Genomic DNA, 23826 nt, shown 5'->3' on the forward strand with positions numbered 1-23826 from the left:
GGGAATGAAATGAAAAAGAAGTTAATGGAAGGAAAGCAAAAGCCAAATTGAACCAACTTGACACTGACACGACAGGACAACCAAGATGCAAATCAAAAACCTATTGTGAGATAAACTTCTTGTATTGTACTGTGCGTAGGGCGGCTTCTGGGGCGACATTGCGGCAGTACACTTCCAGCCCCCATCGACACGTCTGACAGTTTTGCCTATGTCAAGTTTGTCAGTGACACCAGCGAAAATGCAGCAGGCTTCAGTCTGTTGTTTGAAGCCAGTGTCGAAGGTACGATCATTTGCAAAAGATTATTAGAAAAGGATTGTTTGTTAAGGCATCACAAACTATACTACAATTACATGGTATTTACACATGCAGTGCACATGGTTATGTGAGCATTGTCACCAGAGAGCTGAAGTCCTTAATGACTTTCCAATGGCTTTTTAAACTCTTAGTATACTACTTGCATAACATTTACTACTGACATAAGAATTTGAAGTCTTCAAGCTTTCAGCATTTGAACAATGACTAATTCATTATTATTACAAAACTACAGTTCCCATCAAGTTGTACTATAAGTAATTTTTTAATTTATCAATAATATCCACCCAAGCTCTGATCTAGTGCCATAAAAATGTCCAGTCGTCCTTATATGTTCTCATAGCTCTCCACTTGACTGACCCCAATATGTCTCAATAAGCTGCTGAACCACCATAGTCTTGGACTCCTGGCAAATAACATTTGGCCACCAAAAACAAAATTATATCTTGAAATATTTACCATCTCAGAGAACTACAAAACATGCTGCTGAATGATGTTCCAGGAATGAATTTCCAGTAATTTTCATTATTCCAAATGTCTAAATTTGAATTGGTTCCAAGTCTTACTTTATTTCTCCATACCATTTTAACATGCTATGAACATGGATCTGGATCTGGATCTGGATTTTTTTTGCTGTAAAACACGTAAATGTTAATGCAGGTGTAAATGCACTGCATTGCAGTCAGTATGCAAATTGATCATTCAGACCAAACCTTAAAGCTTAAAGGCTTATAAAATGAGATTTGATAGACTTTATTAATCCCTATCTGGGGAATTTTGGGTATTACAGGCAGCAGGTAATGGCAGTTGGAAAAAAAAAACATAGCAAAATAATTAGAGAAATACAAAACATAGAATACAAAATAAAAGCTGACTATAGATATGTACATTTTATACAAAGGACTATAGAAGAGAGAAAATACGTAAAAAAAAATATATATATATAGAAAATACATACTGCCGATTATAGGCTTAAAGCCCTTCCTCTGCCAAGGAAACTCTCAAACATCCTCACTTGCGCACTGGCTAATCAAAGCCTATTATTAACCCAAGCAATCTAACTTTGACAGCTATATGTTGAATCTTTGTGAAACTTTTTTCTAGTTTTAGATTAATTTCTCCTTTTATATACAGTAAATGCATTGTGGATTTGAGTTGATCTCCCCTTGATGTTAATTCATTTTGAACTGACTGCTCTTAAGTGCTTTTTGCTGCCAATATTGAACTTTATCCCTTTTGTTTATTTTTATCCAGTAAAAAATACTAAACATTTACTGGTTATACTTATGTTGGTATTTTTTCTATCAAACAGATTTTTTTTATGCAAGTTAGCCAAATATGGAAGACCGAGGCATATCTATTTTATCTGTATTTACTGGCCACACATCATTTAGATAAATGTTTACTTTACTTTAGACTCACAGAGATAAACAAATTAATATTTATTTGCTTTAGAAAATTTTATTTCTCATGTTGTATGTAAAACAATTACTGTTACTTTTCCTCTTCACTTACTGCAGCTTGTGGAGGAGAGCTAAATGCTCCCTCAGGAACTATCTCCTCTCCCAACTACCCCAACTTGTACCCACACAGTCGGGTGTGTCGCTGGGACCTGATGATGTCACCAGGCCGCCGGGTAACACTCACCATCAATGACCTGCAGCTGGAAGATTCTGGTACTTCGTGTGCATTTGACTACGTCGATGTGAGTCCCTTTCTGCCAATATTTCTAACACATTCTCCTACCTCAATAACTAAATAGGTGTCAATGCCAGTGGCTCCCAAAATGGCATATCACCGTTGGGTTCAGTACTTGTGACAGGTCATTACAATGAAGGTCCACCTTTATCGTGCCAGACCTAAAGTAAGTATGTTATTGTTATGAATGTGACATAGCTTGGGTACATTATGGAAGTTGAAACAGGTCGGTCTTCTCTTTCAGTTTTACATGGGCCAGAAACAGTGGTCTACTGGGTAAAAGTATTGTATTTGTTTGACCCATCCATCCACCTCACTTTCCTCCCATTAAGGACTTTATCACTTGACTTGGTCCTTTGCTCCTGTCATAATTGCTACTTATTATCTCATCCTTTTTCGAGTTTAGCTTGCTCCTCATTCATGTTCTCATATTTAACCCAGATGTAGTTGAACAACAGGAATTTGATTTGTATTTATAATTCATTACATTTTTTCATGTTTTTCACACCACAAATGATTTCCATTCACCACAATTATTCTAATGGTGGCAGAGGAATCACCAGCAGATATCTGCATCTTCAAGTTTTGTACAAACCTTTTTGTGTAAGACCAAACTCAGAACATATTACTGTTTTACCAATATTCACAGCATAATAAAAAAACCTGATTCTGGGAATTTTGTGTACCCTTGTGTCTCCTTGATAACCCCTGTGTCACCTAGGTCCTGAACGGAGTGTCGGTTGATGCCCCTCGCCTGCAGCGATTCTGTGGTACAGTACCAGCAGGCACCCAGGTGCACTCCTCAAGCAACACCATGACTGTTTTATTCCGCACTGATGCTTCTGTGTCCAGTGGTGGCTTTATGGCTTCTTACTCCTCTGAGGAGCCTGCAGGTAATATGCTCCATTGTAAAAAAATTAAACTGAAATACTGTGTAATGCATAATACATTCAACATAATCCAAATCAACAAAGTGCTGTATATCCATACATACCTATTATTTGCTCTAAGTGCTTAACCAAATGCGTAAAGCAGAAAATTGCACTTACAGATGCTAAGATTTTGTGCTATAAAGGAAAGGACTATTGCCATATATTATTGACAAAACATCAGCTGGCAACTATTATGAAGAAATTATTTTATGTGGCCAAGACATTTTGCTGAGTAAGTGTTGTGTGGTATCAATCAAGACTCTTCTCTCCACACAAGCTTTTTTTTCCCCAAACCTCTCTAAAGCTCAACTAAAATAAAACTGCTAAAGTTTAGTAGGTGATGCCACCACTATACCTGTATATGTAGCAGACAGAAGCACTTCTATATGATGGTGACATCACTTATCAATGCTTGGGCTCATGACTACAACGTCTGTTGTGTCAGCTTGAGTTTACTTCATGGAAAAATGGCAAAGGGTAACAACAGATCTGATCCAAAGTCAGGATTTATTTTTACTCTTTTTCTACTGTGGTTTGAGTTATTAAATATTGAGTTATTGGTTTGTTCTGTTTTTTTGTTTTTTACCTGCCTATCTGTTTGACTGACTTGCACTGGCTTGGAATGAGGTTCTTTCAATGTAAAAACTACTTTTGACATGTTACTGTAGCTTAGCTTGCTCTCTGGCAGTGAAGCTTCATTTAATGTAGAGTAACTGGTGACTTGTAGCTCACTACACTGTCCAAGTAGCTCAACACTGCTTGGCTTTGGCCTATTCAACTCATATGAAGTGATCTCTCAAATACACTAAGTTCCAAGGTTTTTACAGACAATACAGTCTAATACAACAGCCCTGCAATAAATCCTTCATAATGGTTTATTCAAGTTTATGGTCAGTAGTGGGGATGTATTTAGTGATGCTGATGAACTGTAATGTGTTATCCGGAGGTGTTTTTTTAAAATATTTACTTAATCCCTTTTGTTATAAGTATGCCTTTCATTGTGTCCATACATTTTCATGTTGCCTTTTGGCAGAGTGTGGTGGAGTCCTGAGCAACCCAGCTGGCGGGAACTTCACTTCCCCTGGGTACCTAGTGTCCAACTACAGCAACAACCTCAACTGTGAGTGGCTGATCCAAAACCCACAGCACATCAATTCTTCTATTGTGGTGCTGATAGAAGACCTACATCTGGAGAACCACCAGACCTGTGAGTCAGACTACCTCCAGTTCCGCTTAGGTGAGTCCCACACTCTTGGATCTAATGAAGAAAGTTACACATGTACACTTCAGATCTGGGGGATTAATCATAGACTAGAAAAAGTAGTGTAGTATACTGTGGTGTGTGCTATGTTACCCATAGTTTTCAGGAAAGGTGCTTTGGAAGTTGACAGTTGAGTTTTTTACTCCCCATCCTCTTGGGAGTCAGAAAATCGAAGCTTGGGATACAACTGACAGCCTGAGAGACTTCAATCAGATGAATGAATGCAACTGTCTCCTCCAATGCATGCCATCCCATTTACATTAGCAGTGATACATGTGATAGTCTAGTATCACATGAAAAATGGATGGAAAAAAGGATAACTTTCGTTTTTTACAACCTGGACTTTATTTGTAGCATTAAATACGACCATTTAGACACCCAGACAACTTTGGTGGCATTTGGAGTTGTTTTGAAGAAATTAGCCCCAGAGGAGCGGGGCGTATATCCGTATAATGCGAGTAATTGGGGCACCCGTGCGTAGCCTCTATAAACGCATAATCTGCGGCGAATCTCGTTCATATTCCAATATTTTGTTATGATATGCTGGCGCTATTCCCCTCTGAGCCCATGGTGGCATGTTATCAACATCCAGTGTCTCTAGACAACTACTTCTGACGTGGATGACGTCACTTTCGAGCGCCGCGCGCTGCGAGCAACCAGCCACAACACGGCTAACTCTGCAGTGGTCGGCTAGTTTAGCTGTAGTTTGCGACTATTATTTTTCACAAAATGGATGAATATTTTTCCGACTCTGAGGTGGTGGATGATGACTTTGTTTACGATGGACGTCCTCACCGTTTTGAGCCAGAGTACACGGACGAGGAGCTCGTTGAAAGTCGTCTGTAAGGAGGATCGAGCAAGTCAAGTCCAAGCATAGCTTTAGTAAAGCAAGTCAAGTCACAAGTCAAGTCATTATCAAATTAATTACTTTTTTCAAATGTCTGTATTTCACCAATCCTGTTTTTCAGAATCAATATCTTTTCTTTTTAAAGTAAGCTGATAAGTTAATAAATCAGCTCAACATGAATGAATTTCAAACAGCTTGTTATTACTTAAAAAAGATGAAACAACCACATTACTGTAGTATATGGAAAAAAATAATGCCGGAACTGAAACTTGAGGTAGAATGTACTTTATCCAACCAAAATGTATGTGTTTGCCTGTGTCTGTGTGTGACAGCGAGTGTGTATGTGTGTGAGTGTGAGTGTGTGTGTGTGTGTGTGTGTGAGAGAGAGTGAGTGAGTGAGGTATTGAGGTAAATAGGTATTGTCTCTAACTGTGTACAACTGGACAGAAACTTAAGCATTTCATTTGTATTTTATGTATAATTGTGTGTGTAACAATAAACATCAATAAACTTGAAAATGTAACTGAATGTCCACACAGATTGAAATACTGAATTGCTTATTTTGTGGTCAGGTATTAGTGGCAACGATCACATTACTGTACTGTATATGAAAAGAAACATTGGAACAGTTAGAATGCACTTAATTCAACACAAATGTGAGTGTGTGTATGAGTGAGTGCAAGAGAGAAAGGATTGAGGGGGTAGTAAGGAAATATCCTTCCTTCAGCCTCTATTCAGGACTAGGCTATTGGAATTTTACAGTATATCAGTGTACGCGAGAGAGAGAGAGAGAGAGAGAGGGAGAGAATCTTGAGTTGTAAGCCATTACCAATGGCTATTACACTTGCAAAACATCAGATGAGTCAACATTTTTGCACTGAGTTGGGAACAATGAGGTCGCATGATCACACCACACGCTCTACTGGCGCGCTGGATGCAGGAATATGCAACAGTCTTGCCACAACCTCAAAGAGAGAAGGAAGGGTGTGTCTGTTTTGTGTCCAGAAATGGAGGCAGTCTTGTCCACTACAAATGTCCAAAAAGTGTGTCAGCTGCATATGTGGTGTTGAAGCGGAATCCTTCTTTTGCCTCTTCGTATGGTAGGACGCAAAAAGGCCTGACGTCACCCACATGCTACTAAAAGAAGGATCCAGCATGGCTGCCTTCAGATACAGTGGATCAGAGAAGGGCAATGGCTGGCTATCAGATGAGGAGTTTTCTGCCATCTTCACATTCACGAAGATCCCTTTAAATCTCCTTTGAAGAGATGTCTGCAAGGTTTTGATGAAGCTCCCCAAGTAGCACAAGCTGCCTTTTAATTTTTCAAGATGATGGTTGAGGGAGAGTACACACGGGGCCACTGCACTTATGGTTACCACTTTTTCACCTTTAGTGAGGTCAGTGGCCTGGGCAAAAGGTTCAAGGACAGGCACCAACTCCTGAATTTGACTCCATTCTCTGCATGTGAATGCTGTCTCCTTGTGGCCAGACTCTCAAAGTACGACTGTGAGCTTCGTGGCGTCACATTTCAGTACTGCTTTCAGTTGTCTAAGCAGTTCCAATGTGTGACAACTGAAGATGGGATGCCAGATTGCCCAAACTCACGCTCAAAAATGTCCTTGAAGGAAGTACTGCTGTGCAGCAAATTGCTCAGCTTGCAGGCCTTTGCAAGAACTGCTATTTTTGTGTCTCTCAAGCCATCCCCCACAACTAACTGCAGCGTGTGGGCAAAACACTGCTGTCTTGTCTGAGATTTAGTTTGGAGAAAAAGCCTCTTTTGGTCTTCATGGCAAGTTAGTCCACAAGTTATCATCCTCTTCAAGTGCTGAAAGCTTTCCTCATGTTTGCAGCATGATCACATGTGCAATAGTTTTCTTTTGATTTGGTAGTCCTCACATATTTGCTTGAATACATCACAAATTTTTTCACCTCTATGGGAACCACTGAACCTGTTACAAGCCACCAAGCGGATTTCAGGACGATTCCTGCTTCTCCACGTTCCAACCAGTGACCAGTAACTCCTAGGAAGCCCCGCATCTTGCGATCCGACCAGATGTCAACTGTAACTGACACATTTTCAGCTTCTGCAAGACTACTCGTTTTGTCTGTTTGTCCAGCACCACATCATCTAATTTTGAAGTCAGAGTTCTTCGGCTTCCAGGGCTGTACCTTGTGTCAACCACAGACAAGAAGTGGGTTGCTCTGAGAGCAGGATTAGACACAGTACCATTTTTCACGCCGTGACATCTCACCACCAGCTAGCTCTGATTGGCTTGTATGGATGGTGTCATTTCATTGGTGAAACAGTGAGGAGTGCCAGTTTTTCTCTAACAGCAAAATGCAACCCAAGACTAAATTTATTTTAAGCCTTATTTTTTCCTGCAATGGCAGAAGACTGGAAGGAGCAAGGAGAAAGATGACGACATGTATAAATATAAATATAAATATAAATCCATATTTACACGTTTCTTTGTGTAAAAGTTGTTACCATTGCCTTCATATACATTGAACTTAAAATGCAAAGAAATCATGGTAATAAGATAAACAAACAGTAGGATGTGAGTAGAAAGATGTCGGCCTACTTAATTTATACCAGATTCTCTGTATTGAAAACTCACCTGTTAAAATTTAACTGAAAACATGAACCGCCTCACAGAACAGGAAGTGAGAGTATTGAACGTGTGATAGCATTCTGCTAGGGATGGCTCGAAGTGTAGTGTTGCTTGTTGCTTCTGATGAACTGGGAGATCTGCAGCTGACTGAGTCTGTTGTAGTTGCTTTTGAGTGAAGGTATTCTTCATACCTAAATATTGGGACAGAGGGAGAAAAAGATTCATTCTAAACCCATTTATTCATTGCACAGCTTGTCATTACTGCCTACAAAGTAGTCAAAACATCTGAGAATAAAGTTTTGATTCGTACAGCCTCATTCTAGGCAGGCAATGCAAGTGCATGGCACCTAACAGTAGGAACTTTTGAGTTCTGCACTTAACAGCATGACACAAATATAACAGAGTTTCTACAATATATAAATTTATGGATGAATAGAAATACATTAATTTAACCCATGTTGTATTGTGAGATGAACCGAATGTCCACATCTCAAATTTAACTTAACTTTAACTGAGGTCTTGAGCATGGCAATTTACACTCACACATGACTGGACTCCTATGTGAACAAGGCAGACTCTCTCTCATAACTTCTTCTGTTTACTGGCATGCACTCTTGTGAGTGTCAAGAGTGTGTCAAGATCGCCACCTAGTGGACCATCGAGACTAGCTCAGCACATTAATCTATAACATAGTAACTTAGCTGGTAAATAATAAGAATTAGCAATTACCAATAAATGTCAGGATACCACAACCCATGAATGAATAAATAACAAAATTAACATGTTTGTTAAAACAATTTATGTACCAACTTCACCGTTATATTGTGTGACGCTGTTATAAGTTCAGAACTGCTGAAAATTCCTATTCCTGTTCGGTTTATGAACGCACCAAGAGTTGTCAGAGGCATTGGCCGAGAGGGCAGAGGGGGCGGGGAAAGAGGTGAGGGAGCCAGGATGCATGTGTGGTGTCTGTCACAGCGAGCGAGCAAGCAAAAGAGAGAGAGAGAGATGGAGATCGGCGTGGTTACAGCTGACAGTAATCAGGGCTGAATTAAAAATTGCTCAAAATTTTTCCTCTTCTTTCCATGGTTACTGTCTCATGTTCGAACGTCAACACGGGGTTGTGTCTGTTTGTCTGTCCACATTATGATACGAGCTGGGATATAGCTATATTTTTAGACGAGGGCAGTGATTGTCCTTAGGTCTGCTGCACTTAATCCAATCCATGTGCTTCCTTTTCCAGTGTTGATGTGTGTTTTTGTCATAGGTAATAAGTGTTTTCGGTTTTAAAAGCTAAAAAATAACAAAGAGAAAATTTGCGAGAGCTTCCAACCTTAGTATCTACATGATATGACTATGACTATGAATGGGCCTGTCTGTCCTCTGACAGACTGACAACATACCAAGGGTGTGCAACACACCCTATATTGATGTCAAACTTTCTACCCCTTCCCCCAGGTGACTCCGATGGGGAGATGTTGGCCAAATTTTGTGGTCAGACCACCCCCAGAGTTCCCATTGTGGTCTTTACGCCAGAGCTCTGGATCCATTTCCAGACTGATGCTTCCCAGGGAGACCTGGGATTCAAGGCTAATTACATGTTCTCCGGTAAGACAGATACTGACAGCATCCTTAACTTCATGTTCCATATGGTATATTTAAATATGAGATTGATATTTGTCTAATCTAGCACTCATAATGTTATTATTTTTTATTATTATTAATGTAATGTTATTATTCTCTCTTTGCAGAGTGTGGAGGCTGGCAGACAGGTGAGAGAGGGGTGTTATCCAGTCCTAACTACCCCAATATCTACCCCAGCCCTAGTCGCTGTGCTTGGCTGCTGGAGGCTCCAGTGGGCCACACTATTAAAGTGAGTCATCACCGTGGCCTGGGGCATTAGCTGAACAGGTGGACATGCTTGGGTGGAATAATATTTTATCTAATTAATTTGTCTTTATCCTGAGGGATCTAGAAACTAGCTCAACTAGCTTAGATTACATATTTACAGTGATGGGACAAATAAAATAAAACTCTGTGGTCAAGAGCTTTGGCTTAATGCAAATGTACAGACTTCCTGGCAGTTGTAGTCTCGGTGAATTTATAGGTGTGTACCTGAATAGGCTAAGCATGACAAACTGATAAATTACAAAGCCACATAATTAAGACAAGACAAGGTGTTACAAGCAGCATGTCATGGCAGTTGGGAAAAAAAAGCAACAGAAATAGAGAAAAACAAGATACAAAATACAAAATAAAAGCTGATATATATGTACATTTTATACAAAGGGCTAAGTCAGAAAAAAATGTGTGTATATATATATAGCATTAATGATATTGCACAGAAATAAATAGATAGATAGATAGATAGATAGATAGATAGATAGATAGATAGATATACTTTATTTATCCCAAGATGGGAAATTGCAGTGCAACAGCAGCATTACACACAGTGAAATAAGTGAAAAATTGTGAAATAAGACTATAAAGAACAAAATATGTGTATGTCACAGTAGAATACTATGATATGTAGAGTGCTCATTCAGATTGGAAAAGAGCAGTATTGCAAGTAATTGGCATATGATAAATCACACATCACTACAAAAAACAGTCTGAATATGGAAACCAGTGTCCATGCAGCCAGGTGACAGTCTACTCCGGCTCCTTCCAGCTTCCCCCTCAGTAGTGATAGCTGGATCGTGTTGAAAGCACTGGAGAAGTCAAAAAACATGACCCTCACTGTGCTCCAAGTGCTTTTCAGGTGGGAAAGAGAGCGATGGAGCAGGGAGATGATGGCGTCTTCCACACCAATGCCTTGACGATATGCAAACTGTAGGGGGTCCAGCTCACTGCTCACCAGGTGATGGAGATGATTAAGTATGATCCTCTCCAGAGTCTTCATCAGGTTGGAAGTTAAGGCTACCGGCCTGGAGTGGTTGGGCTCCCTGGGATGCACAGCCTTGGCACTGGAACCACGCAGACTGAGGCTCAAGTTGAAGATATACTGAACAACTCCACAGTGCTGATCTGCTCTGATAGCCTTCCTCGCCTTCGTCCTCCTGAGCTCCTTCCTCACCTGATCTGCTATTATGTAGAGGCCGGATGGGGGACAAGGGGGTGGCTCTTGTTGGGTGAGGTGGGGGCTGGGTCCGTTGCTGGTGTCAGGGATGCACTGGAGAGGGAGGGAGGGGATGCTGAGAGGTAACGCTGTCTGGTCTGGGCACTGGTGGTTGGGGTAGGTAACGGGGGTATAATCAAACCTTTTAAAAAACAGGCCCATTTGGCCATTCCTGGGCTCTAGATTCTGGGCCCCTGCTGTTCTCGCTGCTGTGGCCTGAGATGGTTTTCAGGCCCCTCCAAACCACTCTGGCATTGTTCCCCTGCAGGCGCTTCTCCAGCTTCCTCTTATAGCTCTCCTTGCCTTTCCTGTAAGTAGGTAACACATGAATCAGGTTGTGATCAGATCTGGGGGTGCAGCTGTGAGACTACTCGCCTGTCTGCGCTCAGCAGATGAAAGGTGTCCAATGCGACATGTGTGTCCGGCATGAGTTGTTCAGCCACGTCTCTGTGAAACACATGAAGCCCCACTCCCGATACTCCTGCAGCAGTCTGGTTAGTGCCATTAGCTCTTCCATCTTGTTAGGGAGAGATCTTACGTTCCCCATAATAAGAGACAGTATGGATGGTTTATACCGTCTTCTCTTATCTCCATGGGGATGTCCGGTCTTTCCACTGGGAGTATGCTGGTGTTGCACAGTGCTAACAGCTGGTCCTCAGTGTAAACAATGGAGCCATGGCTAAATGGATCTCCCGATGTAGTTTGTAAAAGTCCACAAAAGAGTGAAAAGCAAATCACGAGTCTTGCCAGTTGTACATCCGAAGGTACGCCCGATCGACTGAAACTATTGACAGAAAAAAGACAAAAAACACAAAAGAAGGTAGAAAAGTGGTCGGAGCGGCTGTGACCAGCTGCCACTCGTGCGTCGCCATCTTGGTAATTAAGATATATAGCACAAATGTACTAAATCTATTGCAGACATCAAGATATTTCTTATATTATGAGGCAGTAGCAATGCGCACAAATTGCCACTGTGAGTAATCACTCTTTGCATGTTCAGATATTGCTGAGGTTGTTGGACCTACTGTTCAGTAGCCACCTATCTTATAAAACTGTTCTTGGTTCCCACTCCCCTGTTTTACTGCAGCTAACCTTCAGCTACTTCAACCTGGAGCCCCATTCTAAATGTGGCTGGGACTCTGTTACCATCTTCAATGGAGGATCCCCTGGCTCCCCTGTTATTGGCCAGTACTGTGGAACCACCTCCCCAGGTATCATCCAGTCAGGATCCAACAAGCTTGCTGTAGTCTTCCTGGCGGACCATAGTGTGTCCAGAGGAGGTTTTATGGCCTCCTGGTCTGCTGATTCTTCAGGTGAGTTTATACTAGCTAAACAAACATGCTGTACATGTTCTCTACTGAACTGATATTCTGTGATGAAGTATATACTGTACACTGACTACACCCATTCTTCACAACATTGCTGTTGTCTGTCCTATGTTTTTATCAAGACAAGCCTCAATTGTCTCCACATACAACTCTGATTCTAAAAAAGCTGGGATGCTTTGTGAAACACAAAACAGAATGTGGTAATTTGCTGATCCTTTTTGACATATATTCAAAAAGAAACAGTGCAAATACAATGTATTTAATGTTTTGCCTCATCAACATCATTGATTTTTGTAAATCTATGCTTATTCGTAATTTTATGACAGAAATAGGTTTCAAACAAGTTGGGACAGGAGCAACAACACTCTGGGAAAGTTGGATGCTCTAAAAACATGAGTTTGGAACATTCCACAAGTAAACAGGTTCATTGGTAACAGGTGATAGTATCATGATTAGGTTTGAAAGGGGCACCCTCAAAACACTCAGTCGTTCACAAGCAAGGATGGGGCGAGGTTCATCACTTTGTGAACATTTTACACGATCAAAAGTGGCAGGCTCCGTAGCAGTTGCAGTCAGTTCCAGCTGGCAATGCGAAGAGTCACTCAGTCTTGTAAATGGCTCGCACTGCAGCAAAGAGGGCAGTCAGCTGACCATTCGAAGGGTCAGGCTCAGTGTGTATGTTGTGGAGAAAGAAAACATTCACCAGATTTATCTCATGCACATTTTCACAGTGGCTGTGTAACGTCATGAGTAAAATCATGCTCATGCTAGCAAAAAAAAAATAAATCTCAACAGTACACGAACAACATGAAAAGAAATACTGTTGCTACTTAATTAACAACTCTACTACACTACATGTCTTGTTAAGTAACTTTTTCACACTTACAACTAAACAGCGAAAGAGCAAAGAGGATTCATTTAAAGAGGAAGTTCACAAACTGAAACACTCGCTATACTTCTAGCGATAACCTCTAACTTCTCTTTAATAAAAGTTTGTACAGTTAACATAAAACAAAATAAAATGATGTATTAAACATTAAAATGATTGTGTCTAGTACACAATAATTTTACATTTTTAATACATACATCATTTTCAAAGAGCATATTGACAGCATATCAAGAGCAGTTAAAGAACATAAGAAACATAATAGCGGAAGTGCTTAACTGTACCCTTCAGATTATACACATATAAAATGCCCTCTTCACAATATAGTGCAACAACATCACACTACAACAACGTCCCAACTTTTTGCAGTAGGATTTGTAGGTTGCTATCAGCTGCCACATCAGTGTTAGATCTTTACTTGAGGTCTTTAATTATTGCATCAAATTGGATCAGTGTTCTCAATCTTTCATTCAAATTACTTTTGTGCTAATTTTATATATGTGCTGTGCAGTAACGTGTTTTTTGTTTTTGACCAGGCTGTGGTGGGGTGATTCATGCTGATACAGGAACAATCAAGTCTCCAAATTATCCTCAGAACTTCCCAGCTAATGTGGAGTGTTCCTGGCAGATCATTACCCATGAGGGAAACCACCTGGAGATGAGTTTCAACAGTGATTTCCAGATTCCAGACAGCACTGGGAGCTGCCAGAGCAGCTATATCAAGGTACCAGCACTAAGCCACAGCAGGAACATGTGCAAATGCTGTTAGTTCAGGGGCTAGTAAGAAAGACAGACCCATATTGAGTTTTCTATAAAGTCTATGCCTGATATCTTTGGCGTATTGCAAAAGCCATGGTCGGCCTCTTATAATGTAGAGCCATGGGGAAGCATATAGCGAGAAGGGATTCTTGGGCTCTTACACAAGTAGTACTCACAGTTATCCAGCTCTCACCTGGCTTCTGTGATGTACTTGTTGTTGACAAATTACAATCCTTTTTTCTCTTATATGTAAAGTATTTTCACTTCAGACGTTTTTTTGGTGCGCCTGAAGGGTCCTTGGAGAAACTTCAGGACTGCTTTAACACCACAAACTAGGACATATTTAAACAGTGTGCCACCTACAACAACATCACCGACCTCCAGGAGTACACAGATGTCGTCACTGCTTACATCACCAAATGCATCGATGATGTAACAGTAACAAAGACCATCACTGTTCGGGCCAATCAAAAGCCATGGCTGACAGGAGAGGTCCATAGGCTGCTGAAGGCTCAAAACACTGCCTTTAGAGAAGGAGACGAGGAGGGCCTGAGGACAGCGAGAGCCAACCTGTCACCCGGCATCAGAGAGGCCAAGAAGATGTACTCCAGGGGGATAGCTCATCGCTTCAGTGACAGCAGGGATACACAGAGCCTGTGGCGAGGGATACAGACCATCACGGACTACAAGCCCCCACCGCAGACCTGTGACAGCTCCACTCCCCTGCTAAATGAGCTAAATGACTTCTTTGCTCGTTTTGAAGCACACAACAGCACACCTGCACAAAAATCCCCATCCCCTCCCGGCGAACAGGTGTTGACGCTGTCCCCAGACAGTGTAAGGAGGACACTTAGCAGGATCAACGCTCGCAAAGCTTCTGGTCCTGACAACATTCCTGGTCGTGTGCTGAGTGACTGTGCCGGAGAGCTCACGGATGTCTTCACAGACATCTTCAACACATCCAGCACCACCACACTAAACACGGGGGCCCCCCAAGGATGTGTGCTGAGCCCCCTCCTCTTCACTCTGCTGACCCACGACTGCACACCGTCGCACAGCAGTGAACACAACAATCTCTCTCTGAACGTGGAGAAGACGAAGGAGATTGTTGTGAACTTCAGGAGAAGACGCCCCCAGCATGCCCCTCATCAATGGTGCTACGGTGGAGAGGATGAGCAGGACCAAATTCCTGGGTGTGCACGTCACTGAGGACCTCTCCTGGACCACCAACACCACATCCCTGGCCAAGAAAGCAAACCAGCGCCTCTACTTCCTCCACAAACTGAGGAAAGCTAGAGCCCCATTATGCACACCTTCCACAGAGGCACCATCGAGAGCGTCCTGACCAGCAGCATCACCGTGTGGTACACCGCCTGCTCCACGTCCTGCAGGAAGAACCTCCAGCGCATTGTGAGAGCAGCTGAGAAGATCGTCGGTGCTTCTCTCCCCTCCCTCCACAACCTCTACACCTCTCGCCTCACCCACAAAGCCCTTTGCATTGCGAGAGACCCCACCCACCCGTCACACAGCCTCTTCAGCCTGCTGCCATCAGGGAGGAGACTGCAGAGCCTGCGGGCCAAGACCAGCAGCTTCGTCCACCAGGCTGTCAGGATGCTGAACTTTCTCCCTGCCCCCCCCCCCTTACTATCACACACTCACACGCACACTCACACAACACACACACAAGTACACACTCTGAACTCTCTCACTGAGGTGAACTTCTCCCCTCAGGAAAACAACACACAGAGACTTTAATCACCACCAGACGATATGCTAACTTCTTTCTTTTTGCACTACCATTTGCACTACTATAACTGCCTTGTCTTTTCTTAATGTGTCATTGTTTACATTGTACAGTTTTTATTTATTATTTTATTTTATTATTTATGCTTTACTGCCTCCAGTCACTACAATCCAAGCACACCTGAATATCAATAGCTCTATTGTTTCATTGCACTGCTTTGATGTCCTCACAACAGGTTTACACAGCTACCTGTATGCAGGAATCAGGTGGACTGTTGATTGAAGTGTAACAGTGATCCAAAATATTCAATATTTCAAAATGTATTTGGGAAGTTCATAGCTGAGATTACCTTTGAGCTGACTTCAGATACAGGGAACCAGAAGGTCAACAATAGCTTTGGCTTCTGCCAGTTTGTTTTAACTGACCCAAACATGTTAGCTGTGTAACCACCCGAAATATCTCCCACACAGAGAATGTCCACTACCATTCATGCTGCTATCGCTGATTTAGGCATTCTTTGTTTCAAGTCAACTTCTTCTTGTTCAGCAATTGCAATTATCTGCTCCTTTTAGACCCATCAAAACTGCCTGTTGGTCATATCCTTAATCCATACCACTACCCATTATACTAGCATCCTGCTGACAAAACACTGAAAGAGCTATATATACTTTTGAGTGCTATGCACAAATCGTATCTGCAACCAATCAAGCTACAAACACTTGTTGACCTCTAGACTATCAGTGAAGGATGTAAGTCTTACCCAAACCTCAGTGAGTCCAACACATCTTTTGCAGGGTCACTTCCGTCCTGTTTTAACCATGCACTGCATGTTCACAGCTTAGCACGTCAGTTCATTTAGGTTAATAAGTTATAGGTAGGTGTTGGTAGGTTAAGTATTTGTTAGTAATTTAGTCGCTCATATTTTAATATGGTATTAGGCATTACTGTCCAACAACTGTCCAGTTTAATCATTGATTTTGCATATTGTCAGGCGGTTGACTCTATTTGTAGTTTGAATGAATAAAATGTGTAATGTATGTATCTTTAAGACAATGTTCCATTTGACAACAATTTCAGTCAGTGTGCATTTTCCTACAGGTATGGTCAGGTCAGAACCAAAATACTGAGGATCTGCTGTCAACAGCCTGTGGCTCGGTGGCCCCAGGCCCCATCGTTGCTCCACATAATATAATCACAAGTCGATTTCAGAGCACTGAAGCCTTGGGAAGAGGTTTCTCAGCCTCCTTCAGCACAAGTAAGAACCAGCTTCATATCACAGTCTTTACAAGACCATAGTGACTGATTGTAACAGTGTTTTAATATGAAACACTGTAACCTTGAATGTAAGGCACCTGTGTGTTTTCATAAATAATCTTTTTTTTACATGGGACTGAAGCAGATATGTTACCTAGTAAAGGACTTTTTGGAGGAGTTTTTGACTGGAAACTTTACCAGTCCCAACAAAATCCAGAGAAAGTCTGAAGTTTTTTGTTCATTAGGGTGTGGCGCAAACTTCACCAATACAAGTGGTCGCGTGGTTTCTCCAAATTATCCAGCCGACTACCCTGACCACTCCAACTGCAACTACACCATAGATGCTGGAGCACAGACCGTGGTTATTGTCACCTTTCAGATCTTTCAAATAGAAGGCAAGTCTTAGCATTAGCAATATATGAACAAAGAATCTTGGCATGATCACAAGATTGGTCTGTTTCCTTTTTGGAACTTTTGAAAGTAAATGTATTGTACTCCTTGTTGTTTGATAACCAGCAGTCATTTATTTATTGACTATGTGGCTTTCTGTCTTTTGTTTAGCACACTCCACCTGTCTGTATGATGGGCTGAAGATATACAGCCTAGCTACTAGCGGCCCTGCTATTGCTACTCTGTGTGGTACCAGCATCCCAGGGTCCTTTTCTACCTTTGGCCCCATGCTATTCCACTTCTACTCTGACTCTGTGATCAGTGACAATGGCTTCATGGCAGAATACAGAACTATTCGTAAGTGAAGAAGAGGAGGAATAATTGGTATAGTTTAATGAGCAAGAGTATTAAACAAACCAAAGTTAAGAATGAATGAAAAGAAGTGTCTGTCACTGAATGAAATTCACATTCACTGACCACTACATCCCTGGCAAACCGCTTCAGAAATTGCAGGACATTTTTTTTATTTATTATTTTCGATTAATTGATTCTAATTTATTTATTGCCATTTACTATCCCTAGCATATGGATAATTTTACCCAGAAATAAAATACAAAATGAAATGGTAAATATATTTTTATTTTGCTCTACACTTTACACTAATTAAATGTTAAAAAACAGGTTTTGGGACTTCTGATAGAAGTAATCTCACGTTTGTGTCCATAGCCAACTGGACCTAAAACGTTGGTTGTAATCAGCAGTCAAGCTGAATTACTGATTCACTTCACAGCCCCAAGTATGATTCTACTACATGGCACAGGAAGGCCACAGCCTTACCATATACAGAGGTCAAGATCAGGGGTAAACCATTGCACTTCTTATGAATTGTTTTGTTCAACACAAGTCTGTGTGAGGCATTGACTCACCATATCTCCATACATAGACATGTCAATATTGGTAAACTGCACATGTAATAATACTGTGTGTGTGTGTGTGTGTGTGTGTGTGTGTGTGTGTGTGTGTGTGTGTGTGTGTGTGCGCGCCTGTGCATCTACAGCATGTGGTGGTTTTTTCAACAGCACTATAGGTTCAGTGAGCAGTCCTGCACTCTTGATGTCCAACTACCACCACAACATCAACTGCACTTATCATATCATGGTCCAAGCAGACAGAGTGGTGGATCTTAAGTAAGACTGCAATGACTGCAATAACTTTGAGAACTTGAGACATACCTTTTTGGTCATTTTTACATTTTGTGTCACACAGTAATTCCTTTTAGTCCAGTGAAATATTTCTCTTCAAAGCAAAGAAGACTAGTGCCATACTTAGAAATAAAATTAAAGGAATCTTTAACATTTAACTTCACATTAGTATTGATAAACTACAAAATACATTGCTATTAACAAATCTATGCACAATGTAAAGAGAGAACAGGAGGGCAGAGAGGGAAAGACGGAGAGACATGAAAAAAGGAACAGAAGCAAAAAAATATTACTTTTATATTTTGCAGATTATTATAATATTCTTGTACTATTTTCTTTCTGTTTGTCACTTGAGGTAAATAAACTTTCAGAGCCTTGTTGATCCCCAATGGGCTTAGGGTTTATTTTTACAGACCTACAGAATTAGCTCTAAGGATTATGTAATGTTTCCTGCCCATGTTCTCCTTTTCTATCGGCACAGGTTTAACACCTTCCACCTGGAGGCATCTTCTTCCTGTCGGTATGATTATGTGGCAGTGTATGATGGACAGGACACCTTGGCGCCTTTGCTTGGTAAATTCTGTGGTGCAGTGCTCCCACCTGATCTGCGCTCCTCCACCAACCAACTGTTCATCATCTTCAGGACAGATGCCTCAGTGAATGGGATTGGCTGGAGAGCAACTTACAGTGAGACACTTGGTGGGTCAATGTTACTCTATTGTGATGCATGTTTACAATTGAATAGTTATTTCCATTTCATAGGAGCTCATGGTTGCAATAAAGCATACACTAAACTGAAAAAAAGACTAAAAAAGCTGTGGCCACCTTTTTATGGTTGTTTGGTTAAACATAGGCACCATTTCAACTTTGATAAAGCCTGGTTCCTATTTTCCCCTTTTTTGTGTCTAACTAAGGGGAATAACAATTTTTGAAATAGGTCCATAGATGAGCGAGGTCCATTTCTAGCTCCTCACCAGATATTTTCATATCTCACTCAGTCAATTAAGGGTTTATTAGGGTGGAGTATTTTTTTACACTTAAAACAGAAGTCCAATCTTACAAATATTTGTGCAAATAATATTAAAGATTTAACAATATAAATGTTACTCATTATGAAAGCATTTTTCAGTGGTATTTTGTAAATCCTTTCTGAATAAACCATCAAGCCTCCTCAGATATAAAGTTTTTTATTTTGCAGAAGGACAGAAGAAAGTGCCAAACCAAAGCTAGTTTCCTTAAAAGATCAATATGTAAATTGACCTTAACAGCACAGCAACTGCACGCAGAGCACACACCAAAGCACTTGACCCCAGTCACCCCGCCAACCCACACTTAGTACTCCTCCCGTCTGGTCGCCGTTACAGGTCGCTGGCTTGGAAGAAAGTGAAGTTCCTACTGCCAAAACAGAACATGTAGATTGTAATGTGCCTGAATTTGTGTGTTTGTGTATGTAAAGTTTGAGAATGTGCTAGTCGTGGGTGTATGTTGTTGGCTCCATGTATGTACCTGTTTGATGTATTCTGTCCAATTTGATCTATTTGTGCATTCTTTAGTCTGTACAGGGGGTGGAAAAAAGTTTCCTTGCAAAAAGGGCAAAAAAATCAAAATATAAATCTAAATTTAAACTCTAATTGTGTTTTACTTTGTAATGCAATTCTAATGTAGTTAGTCTATTACAGTGCTGCACTGAAAGGAAAAGTATTGAGGTTACTCGCAACACTACCTCCATCTGTTGGAGACTGCATAAGAAATTTTTTTATTGATTACCCAAAGGGGAAATGTGGGTGTTGCAGGGCAGAAAAAGGGAGGGATAAATCGAGAACCTAAAGGCAGACAATTAAAAAGTACATAGAATGAGCAAAGTAGCATTAATTACACAATCGAAGTTCCACCATTGGTCCCCCTTCACTTTACCATTTGAATGGTAAAGATATTTAGGAGCAGCAAGGTGAGATAAATAGGGTAGGACTTGTGGAACGAATATCAAGTAAACCAGTCTAAGGGGTGTTTAAATTGTCTAAAAGCCCTCAGACTGGTTTTGAGTTTAAATATTATTATTGTAGCTACAACAAGGAGTATTTTCCTGTCCATAGTAAAAACTGGTCAGGAAATGGTCAGGAACATTCAGGCACAGGAAACAAACAAAAATACAGTTTTTGTAGTCTTCTGCTTGAAAAAGAACTAACTTCATTGGGGAATCGACAACTTCACCTCAAAATCTTGCCAATTGCCACATTTTCCTTAACACATAACACATGAACAACATATGAAGAAGTTGCATCATCTGCCCCTATAACATCAACTGAACTGCAGTAAGACAAAACTGTTAACACTGAGATCAGAAAATAAGGGAAACTGTCTGGTGTCCCGCCCTGGGCCATCCCACCACCCTTACCATTCTCCACATCCCCCTTACATTTAGACATGGCTACCTATGGTGACTCCTAAAATCTTGCTTTAAAATATCAGAGCAACAAGGACTGGGTTCACTACTTCCTACATTAATTGACTGCAGTTAGGTGGTCAGAATCAGATACCTGGTTGAGAGAGAAATGCTGGGAACCCTGCATGATCTAAATGAAAACATAAGGGCATATAAATTCAACACTTTATTTATATATTAGTTATAGGACAGGTACACGTCACTGACACATCGTCATTCAGCTGTGATTTTGAGAGAGGCCACTGACAAGTAAAACATTTGGTAGGAGAGTGTATATATTAGAATGGATGGCAGATATAGTAAATGCAGCCACTGATAGAGCCTGTTTCAATTCCTTTTGGGCGTACTTGTGCTTTGCAGATTTGTCAGTTTTCACTGTGATTCACTAAAATCTGTTGCCATACTTAACAAAAAGCATGACTTTGACTGACATTGCCTCCTCCCATTTTGCAAGAACTTGTAGCCTTTTTGGCAGGTAGAGGTAGAGGGATGGACCTTCTCATGTTCATTCTTCCTATTCTTCTTCTTCTTTTTTTTATTGGTGGGTACCATTTGAATGAATAGACTCCTCATCAATAGTTACAGCCAATGTTCTACATACTGCCACCTGTTGTATCGCAGGGGAATGTGGTAAAAACATTGAATAGGTAAATAGGTGGTTATGACTCTTGTCGATTTTTTATTTTTCTTTTAGAGGGGTTAAAAATACAGCAGATTTACAGGAAAATATTTAAACAGTGGGAAAGATGGGTTAAATACAGGAAAATCTCAGGAAAAATGGTAGGGTTGACAGGCATGCAGCAACCTCTTGTCTTGCTCAGAGCTGGGCTCACTGTCTCTCTCTCCCTCCCTCCTGTGTGTCTGTGTGGTATGTGATTGCCTGAGTGGAGAGGTGTGCCAGAGCAGAGTCTGCCTGCCTTCAGCCAGTTACACTAGCTAGGCCACCTGTCATTACAAGTACAACACATTCACACGCCATACCACTTAGGGTTCAGTATCTTGCCCAAGGATACTTTGACATGTAAGCCAGGGCCAAGGATCAAACCAACAAACCTTCTGATAAGTGGACAACCGCTCTACCTCCTGAGCCACAGTTGCCCCCACATACATACTGCCAGATTTTAGTACCTGCTCAGGCAGTCTGCGTTTCAAGTCACTCTTACACTTGTTTGCCCATTGCCAGTTTTACCCTGTCTGGTCCTGGTAGCATCTGCTCCAGCCCTCATCTCTAGCCCCCCTCTGTCTCCAACCTCCGATGACGTTCTCCCCAGACTGTCTCTGGCTCAGCCTTGACTCATTTTCAGTCTCATTTGCCCTGTGATTAAATATCGCTAATGCCATATCTGTCTCTGTGTCTGCACCTGGGTTCACAAGTTTAACCTCTTAACACCCAGGCTAGGCCCCTCATGCTTTACAGAATGTGAAGAAGTTTTTTCCATCTTGTCTGACTCATTGGGGCCACTTTTCCAAGTCACTGTGACACAAAGGATAGATTAAGAGAAAATAAAGACATAAGTAAAAACATAACTAATGATTTTAGACCTCCATACACCAAATGAAATTATAAATAATGCATTGAATTATATTACAATATGAAGTAGACAATTCCGCCGCCGAAATTTTGACAGTGGCTGTTGGCTCGTTATCAGGCCTCAGCAGAGCCCAGTAACAAGCTAAGCATTTGAATCAGGTGTGTTGGAGCACGGAAACATCTAAAACATGCAGGGCAGTGGTACTCCAGGACCAGGATTGAGAAACACTGCTCTATACTAAACATTCAGTAGTCACAATTTCAGTTCAAGATATCTCTCCCTTGTTTAAAACAGTTAAAACATAATTGAAGGTCACTTCAAGGGACAGTATACATACTCTTAATTAATGGGAGTTAATGGGAGAGACTCCTCTGCCGTGTCTCGAGCCACAAATGCATTTTTTTCAACAGGGAAGTGTCTGTAGCCAATCAGATGTATTGGCATATTTCAATAAAATTATTGATTATCAAACCGTGGTATATGTATCGATATCTACTAGTGTTGTCATGATACCAACATGTATTTCAATACTTTTTGATACTTTTTTTTTAAAGAAAAAAAAATGTCATTATTGGTTGACTAAAAAAATATTTTCATTAGATGCAGCCTGTCTTAACTAGGACCAAAGTCTTTAAATGGTATGTTACTATCTTTTTAACATATTAAATGGCTAAATGTGTATGTAAAAGTTTGTTACTTCATAAAGATCGTGTGTGTGCATTTACAGCTCTGGAAAAAAAAAATTAAGGGGCCACTTCAACTTTATTGCAAATCAGTATGTCTACATTATGGTAAAAAGTTTAAAAATTGGACAGTGGTTGTTTTCAAACAATGCTCTTGTTTTGACGTGCTTGTTTAGGGGGCATCTTTGATCTTAATGGGCTTTAATCATGCTCAGGCTGATTGTCATGGAGATGTGTGTGTGTCTTATGACACTGAATGTGTGTGTGTAAACGACAGTTACACCTGTTGACAGTTAATTCTCCCCTTGAGGAACAGCTACTTTTTCGCTGTCGGTTTCTCCCAAGCAACTTGTAATTGTGAGAAAACGGTAGCTGCTAACAAAAAAACGATTAGACTGTGAGAAGCGCAGAAGTCTGGGACAGATGTACGTCTGTTTGGTGTTGAGATATGTTTTAGAAAAATTAGTAAATGGTCGATTGTGGCAGGCTGCGAGACACAAAACTGGAGATTGTATTGGCTTACATGGAGCAGCAGAGCAGGGCAGCTGGTGCAAAATCCCTCTTTATTTAAACGTGGTGGGGGCTAACCCTTTAAAATTGAAATCAGGGGTGAGAAGAGACGTTTGTCTACAAAAGGATCCAAAAATTATTTGTCTCCTATTCTCCTCTCGCACTCTAGCTGATGACATCACCCACTCTAGGGGCAGAAATTCTGAGCATTTTTTGAGAAACTTCATGGTCAGGGATAAAAAAACGTAAGAAATATCAAAAAGTGAGCCGAAGTTCATTTTGAGCCAACAAAATTATCTCCGTTTTAAAGTTTG

At 41.0% G+C, this 23826-nt stretch overlaps 1 protein-coding gene across 1 annotated transcript in view; it reads left to right on the forward strand.

Annotated features, from left to right (window-relative positions):
* The window catches only part of cubn (cubilin (intrinsic factor-cobalamin receptor)), a 144549-nt gene that overhangs the window by 99559 nt on the left and 21164 nt on the right, over positions 1-23826 (forward strand). Inside the window, exons 47-59 of the mRNA XM_041961353.1 lie at positions 140-280; positions 1834-2018; positions 2733-2904; positions 3977-4180; positions 9122-9271; positions 9415-9536; positions 11869-12094; positions 13532-13719; positions 16597-16753; positions 16998-17147; positions 17314-17499; positions 18200-18329; positions 18826-19043. Coding sequence (XP_041817287.1) covers positions 140-280; positions 1834-2018; positions 2733-2904; positions 3977-4180; positions 9122-9271; positions 9415-9536; positions 11869-12094; positions 13532-13719; positions 16597-16753; positions 16998-17147; positions 17314-17499; positions 18200-18329; positions 18826-19043 — 2229 coding nt within the window. The remainder of the gene's footprint in view (positions 1-139; positions 281-1833; positions 2019-2732; positions 2905-3976; positions 4181-9121; positions 9272-9414; positions 9537-11868; positions 12095-13531; positions 13720-16596; positions 16754-16997; positions 17148-17313; positions 17500-18199; positions 18330-18825; positions 19044-23826) is intronic.

Source organism: Chelmon rostratus, chromosome 20 (assembly GCF_017976325.1).
Source record: "Chelmon rostratus isolate fCheRos1 chromosome 20, fCheRos1.pri, whole genome shotgun sequence".
Lineage (NCBI taxonomy): Eukaryota > Metazoa > Chordata > Actinopteri > Chaetodontiformes > Chaetodontidae > Chelmon > Chelmon rostratus.